The 16673-nt window shown below is 43.0% G+C and overlaps 1 protein-coding gene across 1 annotated transcript in view; it reads left to right on the forward strand.

Annotated features, from left to right (window-relative positions):
- Window positions 1-7357: 7357 nt before the first annotated feature.
- The window catches only part of LOC105280616 (dual specificity protein phosphatase 10), a 44509-nt gene continuing 35193 nt past the window's right edge, over window positions 7358-16673 (forward strand). Inside the window, exon 1 of the mRNA XM_026974498.1 lies at window positions 7358-8584. Within this exon, the coding sequence (XP_026830299.1) occupies window positions 7729-8584 (856 nt within the window). The 5' untranslated portion in view covers window positions 7358-7728. The remainder of the gene's footprint in view (window positions 8585-16673) is intronic.

The following is a 16673-nucleotide window of genomic DNA, read 5'->3' on the forward strand; positions in this document are numbered from 1 at the left end:
TTAAAGAGTACTAGTACAGTAAGATCGACCACCCGCCGGTAATACAGACGACTCAGGATCTCAATTCACGAAACGAGGCGTTACGAATTTGAACAAAGCGGTGTCGGGATCGGAATTGAAAGCAATCAAGTCAAGCTTTTGCATACTTTTGTCAAATTCGTCAATTAAAATGAATCAATGTTGATCGCTTGATGCCTATCGCCGCGATACGCTGGTTTCATCGAACTGAACTTCCTGATGTTTTCCGTTCTACTTGACGGCGCGATAGTTTGATTGAGAAAGAATTCATTCCTGTAGTTATTTGCTTGCTTTCTATTACCCCGATGTCATAATTTGAGATAACCATATGATCACCGCGGCGCATCCTGGCGCTACATGCATCATCGAAGGCACGTCAGCGATATCGAGATTTACGCCCTTTCGGGCTTCACCGCGATGCGTCCTGAATCCGAGTTGTTTCGAGTATCAACAGGTCTTCGCATCGCGCGCCTTAACGCATCTGAGTCCGCATCTTCTTGTCAGCCAGGATCTTTGACTCTTCGCAGGCTATCTTGAGCCGCGCGACAAGACGACATTTGCAGTTGCCACCCTGACTTTGTGCCGTCGACGGCGCCAGCCGTTATCGCACAAAGCGTTCGTCAAGAAAAGAATAAGAAAATTAAAAGAATCCAAAACAATTGCTAGATATAAAGCACCTGCCGTGCACCGCAATACCCGAATCTCTCAAACGTAAAACAATCGTTTATTCATCGAATTCGAAAGTATATGGAAGTGAAGCAGATCATTTCGAATACCCAAAAGGTATATCTTTGTAGTTATACAATAGAGTTTCTTTTCCTAAACGTGATTTTTGTGTTCAAAGTCATTTGAAGGTCAACATATTTGTATGGTTGAATTTGTTTTTACATGCTACATCATTTCGTTAAGGAAAATATACTATCTCATTTAAAATGTTCATGACTTGATATCTGTGAAAGGTCACATAAAAATACCTTTCTGCTGTGGTGCACAGTCTTTGAATCGAACAATTTTCGTCCTTGACTTTTTCATATCATCAGCGAAGCAGAGATATTCTGCGCTGTAAGGAGAAATATCTATAGGGCTATTTAAGAAATGATGCAACAAGAGATATAGGTTAGATAGGTAAACAGGATATAGAGATAATATTAAGTTTGGATTTGATAGTTACGAGGTCACGAGATCACCACTTTGTTGAAATTTCAACTTTTTATTGTATTTCTGAGTTTTCTCCGTCGAAAGGTATCTTTAACATTTTCCGAAAATACCTTGCGTCCCAAAGCATCTTCAAGATGAGTTTGAGGACATTTTTGGCGACATAGACACATTTTCGAAAAATGTTTCGACAAAAGTTACTACTTTTCGGATGAAGAATAAGCATCTGCAATAAAAAGTTAGTTTAAATTTAAGAAATTGAAGGCATTCGCGTGACCAAAACGACTAATTCAAGGTCAAACAATGGTATCATCTTATGTCCCTCGAATCGTGACATGCCTGTCTGAAACATTTTCGCATTCTTTAGTTTTTAAAATCGACCGTATAAATAAAATGGGCCAATTCCCATATCATGTAAAGTATGAAGAACAGAAAGTGACGCGCAAGAATCGCACGTCCGTGGCATTGTATGTAGTCGATCGATTGAGACAGCTTATAGTAAATTGAACCTTTCCGCGGCGTGAGGACACCGTGCGCGAATACATAAGGCTTATCGCTCGTTCACCCGATTGATGCCCGTGTGTATGATGTCAGACTCTATCTTGGATACATGGAGTAGATGACCACGCGCGAGCACAATTACGCGAGGAGCGTGCGCGCGGAGATTTCTGGAGGACGTTTGAACCTTCGCTCGAATCAATCGAGTTCTGTCTAGGAATGCGGGATCTCGCCTTTTTCTGGTCTCGTTGAGCTGATTTTCAGATCCCGAGATCAAATTGTGTTTTTCGAAATATTGAAGACATATTCATGTCTTGAGGTTTTGAAATATTTGCGAAAGTTCTGACTGCCACTTGAATCATTGGACATTTCGCGCCACTTAATTTATGCGCGCTTCACGAAACATTTACTCTTCCGAAAAATTCAGAAAATTAAAAATTTACAATTGTGATTTATTAGGCTTGCACATCATGGTTCAATCGATGGTGTTTTCAGATTCTATCGCGAATGTTGATTTTGTTAAATTAAAATTAAAATTATTAAAAATCGCCGCATTCCTTCCTCGATTATACATACCGTGTCAGATTGTTTTGGAGAACGCATAACGCGAGGTACGGAAACTACGTCACGAACAATAAAAGCCGCTTCATCGTTTATTTGGGATTACATCTCTTTTCTTCCTCTACGTAAGCATCGCGTGTTTCGAAGAATAATCGATTAAATTTTCAGAAACGGATATCGCGTCAATGCTATCGTAACGACGACAATCTTATCTTCCGATCGTGATTAATCAGAATCTAGAGCATCGACCACCATGATAAAGCGCAAGTCCGCCGATTCCGCAATTCGCGGGAAAGGAGAGAAACGTCATGCGCGCACTGCATGGGAGATTTAAAGAAGGAACTCTAAATGGCTGGCAGAAAGTGAAATTCGCCGCGAAGAGATTCACCTGAGAAACAACACGCATGTGTTACTGTGCTACCGAGTTCTTTATCAGCGTTTGCACACACACACACACACACGAAATGCGAAATCCGTGTGCGACGAATTATCGCGCGTACCGAAATAAAGTTGCTGATCGGCGATCCAAAATGCTGCCCAAAATCGACGGTCTATCGAACAGAGCGAGAGTGTAATGTGTGTATGTACGACAAGTGGGAGCCACGCCACTCGTACTATCTATTTCGGATCTGTACTTTAGACCGGTCCCCATATATTTAAACAGTCCCTCTTCCTCTCGCCTCACTCTTGACGTACTTTCCGTGTTTAATTTATTTCCCCGTCATCAACACGTAATTTCGTGTTGGCCGTTTCCTGTAAGGCGGATTTAAATTAACCTCATAAACTCGAACATACGGAGTGTCCGGATCAACTGCACTCGCTGACTTGCGGAGTCTCCGAGTCGGTTTCTTCCTCAGAAAATTACGATAGCGAATGGGTTTGCATCGAGGACGCTGAGCGAAAGTCCTTCGAACAATTTACAGCATTGATCATTCAGTTCATCTTTGATAATTTTCTTTAATTGTCAATCACTTGCCAAAGTACACAATGTAGGCTTGCAAATCAAAAATATTTTTAATCATCGCTTGTCCCAAAACTGAATACCTTTAATCTTCACTGAACGAAGCGATTAAATTCATACCAATTAACGTCAAATTAAGATTACGCGTAATTACTGAGAAGGCATTAATAAGCTGCGTCATGTCCTCTTTTTCAAAAATCTTATTCTCGAGAGCGAAGACTGGAGAATCAAAGCGCCACGACGCTGACGTGACAAAGAACTCGGTGATACCGTTCGGTACATAATATTCGCGCACCAACGACCGATATCGATCACGGGCAGGTAGAAGCCGCTTTTGCGTATTGCTGCCTATAGTTCTCACGCCGCGGATCTCGGCGATACTACAATATTCAAAATACCGAGACTGACATCGATCGAGTGCGAGGGACAGCCGACTCTCCTCGGTACGGCAGTGTCGTGGCATAGCGTGTATCTCGGGACACCGGTTATATGAGCGTACAAGAGTGTACACTGGCTACGCGTGCACACAGCGCGTGCTCGCGCCGTCGTCGGATGAGTCATCGTGAGCAGCAAGGTACGCACGATGGCGTAGAACTTGCTTTTTCGATCGCTGATAGCCAATGTTGCGTAGAACTCGAAGGGACGAGAGGTCTTCAAGAGTTCTAGAACCAGAACATTTCAAGAGAATTGTACGGCGCAAAAGGAAAATTGAAGGAGGAGGAACGACACACTTGCGAAAAACTGTTTCGAAGGCTGTATACTGACCTGTTAAATTAATGGAAATAAAGAATTGCTGTTGGAGATCAAGAAGCACATCAAGATCGGCATTAAAACTCAATTTGCTTATTTAAATTAAATGGAGATTGAATTCCTAAGTATCGCCCTTTTTCTGCACTGCCTTCCGTAATGATAAAATGCATTACTGATTATATTGGGTTGGCCAAAAGTAATTGTTTTTATAAATAAAGGCGAATTCTTCTGGAAACAAAACTTTATTAAACAATATTGTCCATTTTGTTTGATTATCTTTTGCCATTTTTCAGGGCAACTTATGATTCCGCGCTCCAAAGTTCTTATCTTTTTCAGCAAAAAACAATTCCAACAACGATTTGATATCCTCATCAGCAGTAAAGGTTTTACCATTCAAGGCGTTTTGCAAAGAACGAAACGAATGGTAATCCGATGGTGCCAGGTCGGCGAATATGGTGGATGTGGTAACACGTCCCATCCAAGCTGCAACAATTTTTCACGATAACTTGTACGTGGTCTAGCGTTATCATGGTGAAACACACCTTTGCGATTCACCACCGACGTTTCTGTTTGATCATCGTTAATTATCCAGTTGACGACAGTATACGTCTGAATTAATGATTCCTTGCAAGGCTCAAAATACACAATACCTTTAAAGTCCCAGACCAGACAGACAGCATATAATCTTTCTTGGTGAATATCGCTTTGTGCTTTCAGCAGGTTCATCACGCTTGCTCCACGATCTTTTCGTTTGACGTTGTTGTAGACGATCATTTTCGTCGCCTGTTATCACAGTTTCAACAAAATGGATCATTTTCCTCACGTTTCAAAATGGATCATTTTCCTCACGTTTCAAAAGAGATCGCAGACAATACGCTTAGTGAGATGAATTTCTTTGAGCTCATGTGTACCGAAATATCGAGCTTACTAATGTATCCAAGTCGTTTTAAATGGTTTTCAACACTCGATTTCGATATGTTAAGATTCTCAGCAATCTCTCGTGTCGTTAAACGCCGATTCGAATCGATCAGTGCCTTTATTTTGCCATCATCAATTTCGATTGGTCTTCCTGAGCGTGGTGCATCTTTCACATTAAAATCTCCAGATTGAAATTTAGTAACCCAATTTTGACACTGCCGCAGTTTTAAAGCATCTTCGCCATATATTGGGTTGGCCAAAAAGTAATTGCGTTTTTTTTATATAAATAAAAGACGAATTTTTCATGGGAAGCAAAAACTTTATTAAACAATATATTGTCCATTTTGTTTGATTATCTTTTGCCATTTTTCAGGCAACTTCATGATTCCGCGCTCAAAACAGTTCTTACCTTTTTCAGCAAAAAAACAATTCCAACAACGATTTGATATCCTCATCAGCAGTAAAGGTTTTACCATTCAAGGCGTTTTGCAAAGAACGAAACGAATGGTAATCTGATGGTGCCAGGTCTGGCGAATATAGTGGATGTGGTAACACGTCCCATCCAAGCTGCAACAATTTTTCACGAGTGACCAGACTTGTACGTGGTCTAGCGTTATCATGGTGAACACAACCCCTTTGCGATTCACCAATTCTCGACGTTTCTGTTTGATGGCATCGTTTAATTTATCCAGTTGACGGCAGTATACGTCTGAATTAATGGTTTGATTCCTTGCAAGCAGCTCAAAATACGCAATACCTTTAAAGTCCCACCAGACTGACAGCATAATCTTTCTTTGGTGAATATCTGCTTTCGAAGTGCTTTCAGCAGGTTCATCACGCTTGCTCCACGATCTTTTTCGTTTGACGTTGTTGTAGACGATCGATTTTTCGTCGCCTGTTATCATACGTTTCAAAAATGGATCATTTTCCTCACGTTTCAAAAGAGAATCGCAGATGTCAATACGCTTAGTGAGATGAATTTCTTTGAGCTCATGTGGTACCCAAATATCGAGCTTACTAATGTATCCAAGTCGTTTTAAATGGTTTTCAACACTCGATTTCAATACGTTAAGATTCTCAGCAATCTCTCGTGTCGTTAAACGCCGATTGGAATCGATCAGTGCCTTTATTTTGCCATCATCAATTTCGATTGGCCTTCCTGAGCGTGGTGCATCTTTCACATTAAAATCTGCAGATCCAAATTTAGTAAACCAATTTTGGCACTGCCGCAGTTTTAAAGCATCTTCGCCATATATTGGGTTGGTCAAAAAGTAATTGCGTTTTTTTCATATAAATAAAAGGCGAATATTTCATGGGAAACAAAAACTTTATTAAACAATATATTGTCCATTTTGTTTGATTATCTTTTGCCATTTTTCAGGCAACTTCATGATTCCGCGCTCAAAAAAGTTCTTATCTTTTCAGCAAAAAACAATTCCAACAACGATTTGATATCCTCATCAGCAGTCAAGGTTTTACCATGCAAGGCGTTTTGCAAAGAACGAAACAAATGGTAATCTGATGGTGCCAGGTCTGGCGAATATGGTGGATGTGGTAACACATCCCATCCAAGCTGCAACAATTTTTCACGAGTGACCAAACTTGTACGTGGTCTAGCGTTATCATGGTGAAACACAACACCTTTGCGATTCACCAATTCTCGACGTTTCTGTTTGATGGCATCATTTAATTTATCCAGTTGACGACAGTATACGTCTGAATTAATGGTTTGATTCCTTGCAAGCAGCTCGAAATACACAATACCTTTAAAGTCCCACCAGACTGACAGCATAATCTTTCTTTGGTGAATATCTGCTTTTCAAGTGCTTTCAGCAGGTTCATCACGATCTTTTTCGTTTGACGTTGTTGTAGACGATCGATTTTTCGTCGCCTGTTATCATACGTTTCAAAAATGGATCATTTTCCTCACGTTTCAAAAGAGAATCGCAGATGTCAATACGCTCAGTGAGATGAATTTCTTTGAGCTCATGTGGTACCCAAATATCGAGCTTACTAATGTATCCAAGTCGTTTTAAATGGTTTTCAACACTCGATTTCGATATGTTAAGATTCCCAGCAATCTCTCGTGTCGTTAAACGCCAATTGGAATCGATCAGTGCCTTTATTTTGCCATTATCAATTTCGATTGGCCTTCCTGAGCGTGGTGCATCTTTCACATTAAAATCTGCAGATCGAAATTTAGTTAACCAATTTTGACACTGCCGCAGTTTTAAAGCATCTTCGCCATAAACATGACATGGCTTTTTATGAGCTTGCACTGCGTTTTTCCCTTTTCGGAAGTAATAAAACAAAATGTGAGGAAAATGTTCTTTTTGATTTTCCATTTTAAAATCGACGGCAAACAAACAATTGTTAACGAAATCGTGTACTTTCGTTTTGTAAAACAAGCTTGAACTGTGAGTTGTTAACCTACATAATGAATTTGCGGTTTAGAATGAAGTTAGTTACGTTTCAAGACATGTATGTCCATCTATTGGAAAAAAACGCAATTACTTTTTGGCCAACCCAATAGAATTGTAACCGTCCGAAAGCACAGAATCGCGCGAGGACATGCGGATCCGCGGAAGTATAGCAAGTTCCCGTCCCGAAAATATAGACGTCGAGAGATATCGAAACACTTAAGTGTCCGCTCGCAGAAAAATTGAAAAGCCCGAGAAAGACGCGCGAGCAAAATCGCTAACGTTTCCGATTGTTGTGACGTTTCAGCGTCGACCACAGGATCGTGCCATGACGCGGGCATCACCGACGTGAACTCCAACCACAATCACCATCCTCACAACTATCTTCATCACGGATACAATCAGCACGAGCATCGGCCCGAAGACCGAGTCCCATCGTCCTCCTCGATGTCTACCTTGCTATGTTGCGAGCCGGTGTCGGCTGGCCGACCACGGGCCAACCTGAAACTCGTGCTGAATCGCAGCCTGAGCGAGCCGGGACCGAGCCCTTGCGGCTTCCCGGCATCGCCAACCGCGTCGCCAATCGCCACCTCCGTTAGCAGCAGCGGCGGTTGCAGCGACAGCGGAAACGGCAGCCTAAGCAGCAACAGCAGCAGCAACGACAACGTTAACGGCAGCCCCATCCAGATACCGTCGATTGTCATCGACGAGGAGGCGAACGGCGACGACGACGGCGACAGCGGCGACGTCCATCGCCGTGGCTTTCACCACCTGCATTACCACCACCATCATCATCACCACCTTCATCACTTGCACCATCATCAACACCTGACGGTGACCACGAAGCGTTGCAAGCTGGAGACCGCCAGCCTGCCCACCAGTCCTTGCGCGGAAAACGGCGGTTTTCATCGTCAGCTGGTGCTGAGCAGGACTCGCGTCGTCACTTCCGGCGACCTGGCCGAGCGTCTCACGCGTCTCGAGACCTCCCGACCTGGCGCCGTTCCGTCGGTGATCCTCGACTGCCGACCGTTCATCCTGTACAACGTGAACCATGTGCGCGGTGCCATCAACGTGAACTGCTCGGACCGCTTCAACCGACGCAGGCTCCAGCTCGGCAAGGCTACTCTCGCTGATCTCGTGACGGCTCGTGAGGGCAAGGAGCTGCTCAGGAGGCGACAGTTCAAGGAGGTCATAGTGTACGACGACTGCACCGACGATCTAGAGCACCTGCCCGCCCAGCATCCGTTGTTCCTCGTGCTCGCAGCGCTCGTCGACGACGATTGGGAACCAGCTCTGCTGATCGGTAAGTACTCTTTGATCTCTCTCGATCATCATCATTGGCTAGCAAGGATAAGCTCAGTCTTGAATTTGGATGAAACAGCTGAAGCGAAGCTTCTAGGCGACGTATCACGAAAATGGAACGAACGAAGGCTGGTTATTCCTGTTCGCGATGAACACTATTTTTATTCGCATTTTCCTAACGTTCGAACGAACAGTCGAACCTGTTGGACATTGGGAATCAAACTGTTTCAGCTCGAACGTTTCATTTTGATCTGCCGGAACACAGACTGATCGCAGTTTGACTCGTTTGCTGCTTTTGTTGGAATTCTAGTTCATGAATAATTGATTCTCTTGGCCTTAAGGGGATCCTGGAGTGGCCAGTGAACTCCGTCGCGGCGTCTGAATTACCGGCGGAATCGATGATTTTCCTGTATTTTCTTTTTATTGAATTCACAGAATGAAAACTCCTTTTCCACGATGAAAGTACACACAATAGTCTAATGTGAAAAGCAGGACTTAACTTTCCAAACGGAAAAAAACCACAATTATTTATTCAGCCACGATTTCACAGGCATACGTAGGCACGAAATGATCACGAATCTTTCTGCACTAATTACTTTTACACTAGGCTTCTAAACTCATTTCTAAAAGCTTCCCCGTATTCTTTCATTTTGTTCCGTCCTTGCGATTATCGAATTTTGGCCACACAAACTGCAAAACATTTATATTAAGAACATTAATGTACGAGGTGACGTCACAATAAGCCGATAATAAAACTGTAAATTTTTTTGTCGTTTTTAACATAAAGTCGAGTTTCGCTCGGTATATTTCTTTGTATACTTTAATCGTGGAGAAGGATTTTTCATTCTATACAATCATCAAAGAGTAATTAGTACAGTAAGATCGATCAATTCCGCCGGTAATACAGACGACTCCAGGATCCCCTTAAGGGGGGAGCCTGCTTTAGAACGCTGAAAATAAGGTATATTTTACGAATTGTTTTTGGAGAAACTATACAGCGGATCATTATAAAACTTTGATGCATTTATTAGTACATGTTTAAAGATAAAAAAATTATTTTTTGATTTGAATATATCGCTTGTAGAGGTCGTCCTGGAGAAATCTTAGTGCAGCCGCGTCGCCGGCATTGCAAATTGGTGAGCGTTCTCCTGCCTCCAAATTTCGTCTAAACTGAAAAATTGAAACGTGTTCTCGTTATTTATGAATTCCCATCGTCGATGAACCAAAGAGAGAAGAAAAAAGTTGAAAAGTGCCAAAATGGTGGAGCTTAGAACACAAAAGTACGATTTTTAGGCAAAGTTGTTGAACTTTTTCATGCAAAAATAATTGTTTAACTTAATGTTTTTATGAATATTAAAGGTTCATCGACGATGGGAATTCATAAATAACGAGAAAATATTTCGAGTTTTCAGTTTGGATGAAATTTGGAGGCAGGAGAATGCTCACCAATTTACAATGCAGTTATTAGTACATGTTTAAAGATAAAAAACTTATTTTTCGATTTGAATATATCGCTTGTAGAGGTCGTCCTGGAGAAATCTTAGTGCAGCCGCGTCGCCGGCATTGCAAATTGGTGAGCATTCTCCTGCCTCCAAATTTCGTCTAAACTGAAAAATTGAAACGTGTTCTTGTTATTTATGAATTCCCATCGTCGATGAACCAAAGAGAGAAGAAAAAAGTTGAAAAGTGTCAAAATGGTGGAGCTTAGAACACAAAAGTACGATTTTTAGGCAAAGTTGTTGAACTTTTTCATGCAAAAATAATTGTTTAACTTAATGTTTTTATGAATATTAAAGGTTCATCGACGATGGGAATTCATAAATAACGAGAAAATATTTCGAGTTTTCAGTTTGGATGAAATTTGGAGGCAGGAGAATGCTCACCAATTTACAATGCAGTTATTAGTACATGTTTAAAGATAAAAAACTTATTTTTCGATTTGAATATATCGCTTGTAGTGGTCGTCCTGGAGAAATCTTAGTGCAGCCGCGTCGCCGGCATTGCAAATTGGTGAGCATTCTCCTGCCTCCAAATTTCGTCTAAACTGAAAAATTGAAATGTGTTCTCGTTATTTATGAATTCCCATCGTCGATGAACCAAAGAGAGAAGAAAAAAGTTGAAAAGTGCCAAAATGGTGGAGCTTAGAACACAAAAGTACGATTTTTAGGCAAAGTTGTTGAACTTTTTCATGCAAAAATAATTGTTTAACTTAATGTTTTTATGAATATTAAAGGTTCATCGACGATGGGAATTCATAAATAACGAGAAAATATTTCGAGTTTTCAGTTTGGATGAAATTTGGAGGCAGGAGAATGCTCACCAATTTACAATGCATTTATTAGTACATGTTTAAAGATAAAAAACTTATTTTTCGATTTGAATATATCGCTTGTAGAGGTCGTCCTGGAGAAATCTTAGTGCAGCCGCGTCGCCGGCATTGCAAATTGGTGAGCATTCTCCTGCCTCCAAATTTCGTCTAAACTGAAAAATTGAAACGTGTTCTCGTTATTTATGAATTCCCATCGTCGATGAACCAAAGAGAGAAGAAAAAAGTTGAAAAGTGCCAAAATGGTGGAGCTTAGAACACAAAAGTACGATTTTTAGGCAAAGTTGTTGAACTTTTTCATGCAAAAATAATTGTTTAACTTAATGTTTTTATGAATATTAAAGGTTCATCGACGATGGGAATTCATAAATAACGAGAAAATATTTCGAGTTTTCAGTTTGGATGAAATTTGGAGGCAGGAGAATGCTCACCAATTTACAATGCATTTATTAGTACATGTTTAAAGATAAAAAACTTATTTTTCGATTTGAATATATCGCTTGTAGAGGTCGTCCTGGAGAAATCTTAGTGCAGCCGCGTCGCCGGCATTGCAAATTGGTGAGCATTCTCCTGCCTCCAAATTTCGTCTAAACTGAAAAATTGAAACGTGTTCTCGTTATTTATGAATTCCCATCGTCGATGAACCAAAGAGAGAAGAAAAAAGTTGAAAAGTGCCAAAATGGTGGAGCTTAGAACACAAAAGTACGATTTTTAGGCAAAGTTGTTGAACTTTTTCATGCAAAAATAATTGTTTAACTTAATGTTTTTATGAATATTAAAGGTTCATCGACGATGGGAATTCATAAATAACGAGAAAATATTTCAATTTTTCAGTTTGGCTGAAATTTGGAGGCAGGAGAATGCTCACCAATTTACAATGCCGGCTGCACTAAGATGCCTCCAGGACGACCTCTACAGGCGATATATTCAAATAAAAAATAATTTTTTTATCTTTAAACATGTGCTAATAAATGCATCAAAGTTTTATAATGATCCGCTGTATAGTTTCTCCAAAAACAATTCGTAAAATATACGTTATTTTCAACGTTCTAAAGCAGGCTCCCCCCTTAACAGGAGAATATTTCAGTCTGGTGAATTTACGGTGAACGCAGTCGCGATCATTTCGAACGCTCGGACAATCAAACTGATCGACCGATCGATCGACCCTCCGTTTTCGTAGGTTTCTCTCCCATGGCATGGAATTTGTTTACAAAAGCGAAAAGATCGCAAGAGAGAGAGAGAGAGAGAGGAAACGCGGACGCTGTTTGTCGTCTATCCGGTCCTCTACGTGGGAGTGGGTCTCTGGTTTTCGGAAATAACGATGATGCGAGCGCGATATTTCTGCCGGCCGCCAATCGCGCGTCGAAACTTTACGCCGATCGTTCTCCGCCGCTATTCTCGCCCCTCATTATGCGCCCATTAATTCTCCGATTAGTCTCGCATCTCTTTTCCTTTTTGCGATACGTATTTTCAGATTCATAATTTAATCTCTTCGGGAATGCATCCCGATTGCCGAGTTTCTCATTAACAAGGTGACGTCCCACGTTTCTTCCCAAGGAGAGGTCGCCTCCGAATTTATCAAAAGATACGCTCTCGGGTGTGCTTTCGCGTGAATCTCGCGAGATAGCCTTTGGAGTATGGGGGAAGGGTCGCGAGATGATCCGGGCGGAATGATCGAGGAAGGGAACGCGGACGAAGACCCGTTTGAACGACTCGCGACGACGACGACGTCGTGCTCGCATCGTCGGCGCGTACACGAAGGCGAAAGGTGGGGATCTATTCATAGGAGTGACTCACGTCGGAGATGACGCCGCGAATAGTCGGACGGATTTTGCGCGGCGCGGTCCGCGCTTTCGCCGTGTTTTCGCGCGGCTGCACTGCAGAGCGAGATGAATTAGCGGGACGTTGTCTCGCTGAATCTGTACGATAATCGTGGATCGCGGATCGGGCATCGGTGCCCCGTTTGTTCGCCGTTAAAAACGCGGCCGCACGATTTTCAGCCTGTGACGTAACGCGCCGATTGCGATAACGATATCGTAATGTTCCGTGGTGGAGTTAACACGGAGTTGAAACAAGAGCGCTGTACGAGGATCGAACGATTCAGCGATCTGTGGCTGTAGATCGTTTCGATTGTTAGGTACTTGTATCTTTAGATCCTCGTACGTAGCATTTCTCTGTACGGCGAATGCATTCCGCATTCGCATAATGACTGGATAACAACGCGAAATTAATAATAAATAGCATTTTTTCGTACAAAGACGTACGTCAGGCATGCGTAACTTGATTACTATTAAAACACTGCTGGGATCTTCCATTCTGAGATATAATGATAATTAAATTCAGGAGGAAGGGAGAGGCGGAGGGGCAGATAATAATAACAATAACGACGCGTATCTAAAACGTGAGGTCATACCTTTGTCATCCTCGAGCGTTCTTTCTTTTGTTACCCAAAGCGATGCACAGACGTCACTTTTGACATCGTGTCTCGGCTAGTTATTACATAATTAGCAACGATCGCGGCCGCCTATAAACAACGAGACTGAGGCATCGCGTGGCTCGTTTTGGCGAGGCTGATGCGCGCGTCTGGTCCCCCGGTCGGTCCTGATCGCATTTTTCTCAGACGACGACAACTACGACGTTGAAAGCATGAGTCACCGTGTATATCGACCCTACCGGCATGTTTACGCTGGCTAAGCGCACGAACAGCCATATGTCAAAATCACGATTGCATAACGTATCCCCTTGCGTTGTCGCCGCCGTCGCGTCTCTCTTTCTCTTTCAGGACGTGCAGGCGTGAGTCAGTTGCACGGATTACGAGATTTTCCTTTATCGTCGTGACCTTAACCCTTTCAGGTGCCCCGTCTCCTCCGCCGTCCGATCCTCGTGACTTAATTTTCCCTGAAAAGATCATTACGGTCGCAAAAAAGCGAAGTCGAAACTGCGTTACCTCTGAGCTGAGAGAATCGTGCATACCATTAAAATTTAATCATGAATAACATTTTTATTGGCTGTGTCTTATTCTTTTTGTTGTTAAGAAATTATTGGAATCTCCCGTTCGAAGATATATTGATAATTAAAATCGGGATAAAGAAAAGTGAAGAAACAGATAATAGCAATACATACCTAAACTGTGAAGTCATATCTTTGTCATTCTCAAGTTTTCGTTTTTGAGATTTATATTCCGCGCTGTTCTTAGTTTTGATTTATTATAAAAATTTCACAATATTGGATGACAAAGAGTTAGTCTGTTTGTTAGTCAAACGCATGGTACTATCGTTTAGCGATACCATTGAATATAATTAATGCAAAATACAGTAATAAAACGATAATAACTTATGTAAGCTACGCAATTGCAACATACTCGATCATACAATGATATAATAATTTTCTTACGAGTGAGAGAGCATTTCGGGAGCATTTAGAGTCAATAAATGAAGCCGAACTCGAGGCTTAATGAATTAGTCATCGCCCTCCATGAGTCCAGGGGGTTGCTGTATTTTTTCCATTGTACGCTTTTTCATCCCCCTTTCCGTTTAAGGGTGCGACAAGGGGGTGGTGGCCTAATCGAGGGGGAGAGCGTGCGCTTCAGAACGTACGGCGCATCTGGATCAGCTGTCGATGACGATTATTACGTATGAGTCATCCGATACGCAGTCTCGCTTTAAAATGTATCAATGACTAACGCGCGTCCAGCTCACAATCGCACCGGCCGTCCCTCGCCCCGTCACCCTACGGTCCCTTTGTGTGGTACCGGCGTGATTCAAGTGTTACCTAGGATCGTGATGAAGGATCTAAAAATACAGGGGTACCCTGGATGACTTGGCCCGCCCCGCAGTAACCCCCTCCGTCCGCGACCCCGTTTCCGCCGATCCTGATCCCGCGTGATCGAGAATGTCACGCGCGAATATGCAGGTGCGACTCCTCCGAGACTCTTCCTGTTCGCGTGTATTCCGTTCCGTTATCGCGATGGACGAGATCCGAGGAGCGGAATGATCCTGCGAGTAGGCGCAAGATAATCGGAAACGTCGACTCTTTTTATCCTTTTTTAATAAAAGCTCTGATTAAAAATCAGGAAATTAGTGTAAGAGGCGAAAAATAACTAGGAGACTGCCTTAAATTTGAACTCGAACTCTCCGGGATCCCTGGTTCACACGCCTAGGTCTTAGGCTGTACGGCCAATACTCTTACTGTTGTGATCAACTTGTTTTCATTCCGATCCTCTATACGACCTGTCAGTCTCGACTATCTTTCCAGATCTTACAGCTCGGCCAGCCTGACATTACATTCGTCCCCGAATGTCTCCAAATCGTCGGTTCACTCCACTTGAGTCCCTCCCAACCTCCATTTTTGATTCACTCTTCTGAGTCCCTCCCAACATCCATTTTTGGTTCACTCTTCTGAGTCCCTCCCAACCTCCATGTTGGTTCACTCCTCCGAGTCCTTCCCAATCTCCATGTTGGTTCACTCATCTGAGTCCGTCCCGACCTCCATGTTCAGGCTTCACTACCGGCCAGCTGCTTCTCAACTCCCTCCTCTCCGAGGGGTAGCGGATGAATCTCAACTGTCTTCGAGGGGTAGCGGATTTTATCCCATTTCTGAATTGTAAGAGGCGAAAAATAACTAGGAGACTGCCTTAGATTTGAACTCGAACTCTCCGGGGTCCCTGGTTCACACGCCTAGGTCTTAGGCTGTACGGCCAATACTCCTACTGTTGTGATCAACTTGTTTTCATTCCGATCCTCTATACGACCTGTCAGTCTCGACTATCTTTCCAGATCTTACAGCTCGGTCAGCCTGATATTACATTCGTCCCCGAATGTCTCCAAATCGTCGGTTCACTCCACTTGAGTCCCTCCCAACCTCCATTTTTGGTTCACTCTTCTGAGTCCCTCCCAACATCCATTTTTGGTTCACTCTTCTGAGTCCCTCCCAACCTCCATGTTGGTTCACTCCTCTGAGTTCGTCCCGACCTCCATGTTCAGGCTTCACTACCGGCCAGCTGCTTCTCAACTCCCTCCTCTCCGAGGGGTAGCGGATGAATCTCAACTGTCTTCGAGGGGTAGCGGATTTTATCCCACTTCTGAATTGTAAGAGGCGAAAAATAACTAGGAGACTGCCTTAGATTTGAACTTGAACACTCCGGGGTCCCTGGTTCACACGCCTAGGTCTTAGACTGTACGGCCAATACTCCTACTGTTGTGATCAACTTGTTTTCATTCCGATCCTCTATACGACCTGTCAGTCTCGACTATCTTTCCAGATCTTACAGCTCGGCCAGCCTGACATTACATTCGTCCCCGAATGTCTCCAAATCGTCGGTTCACTCCACTTGAGTCCCTCCCAACCTCCATTTTTGATTCACTCTTCTGAGTCCCTCCCAACATCCATTTTTGGTTCACTCTTCTGAGTCCCTCCCAACCTCCATGTTGGTTCACTCCTCCGAGTCCTTCCCAATCTCCATGTTGGTTCACTCATCTGAGTCCGTCCCGACCTCCATGTTCAGGCTTCACTACCGGCCAGCTGCTTCTCAACTCCCTCCTCTCCGAGGGGTAGCGGATGAATCTCAACTGTCTTCGAGGGGTAGCGGATTTTATCCCATTTCTGAATTGTAAGAGGCGAAAAATAACTAGGAGACTGCCTTAGATTTGAACTCGAACTCTCCGGGGTCCCTGGTTCACACGCCTAGGTCTTAGGCTGTACGGCCAATACTCCTACTGTTGTGATCAACTTGTTTTCATTCCGATCCTCTATACGACCTGTCAGT

Source organism: Ooceraea biroi, chromosome 13 (assembly GCF_003672135.1).
Source record: "Ooceraea biroi isolate clonal line C1 chromosome 13, Obir_v5.4, whole genome shotgun sequence".
Taxonomy (NCBI): domain Eukaryota; kingdom Metazoa; phylum Arthropoda; class Insecta; order Hymenoptera; family Formicidae; genus Ooceraea; species Ooceraea biroi.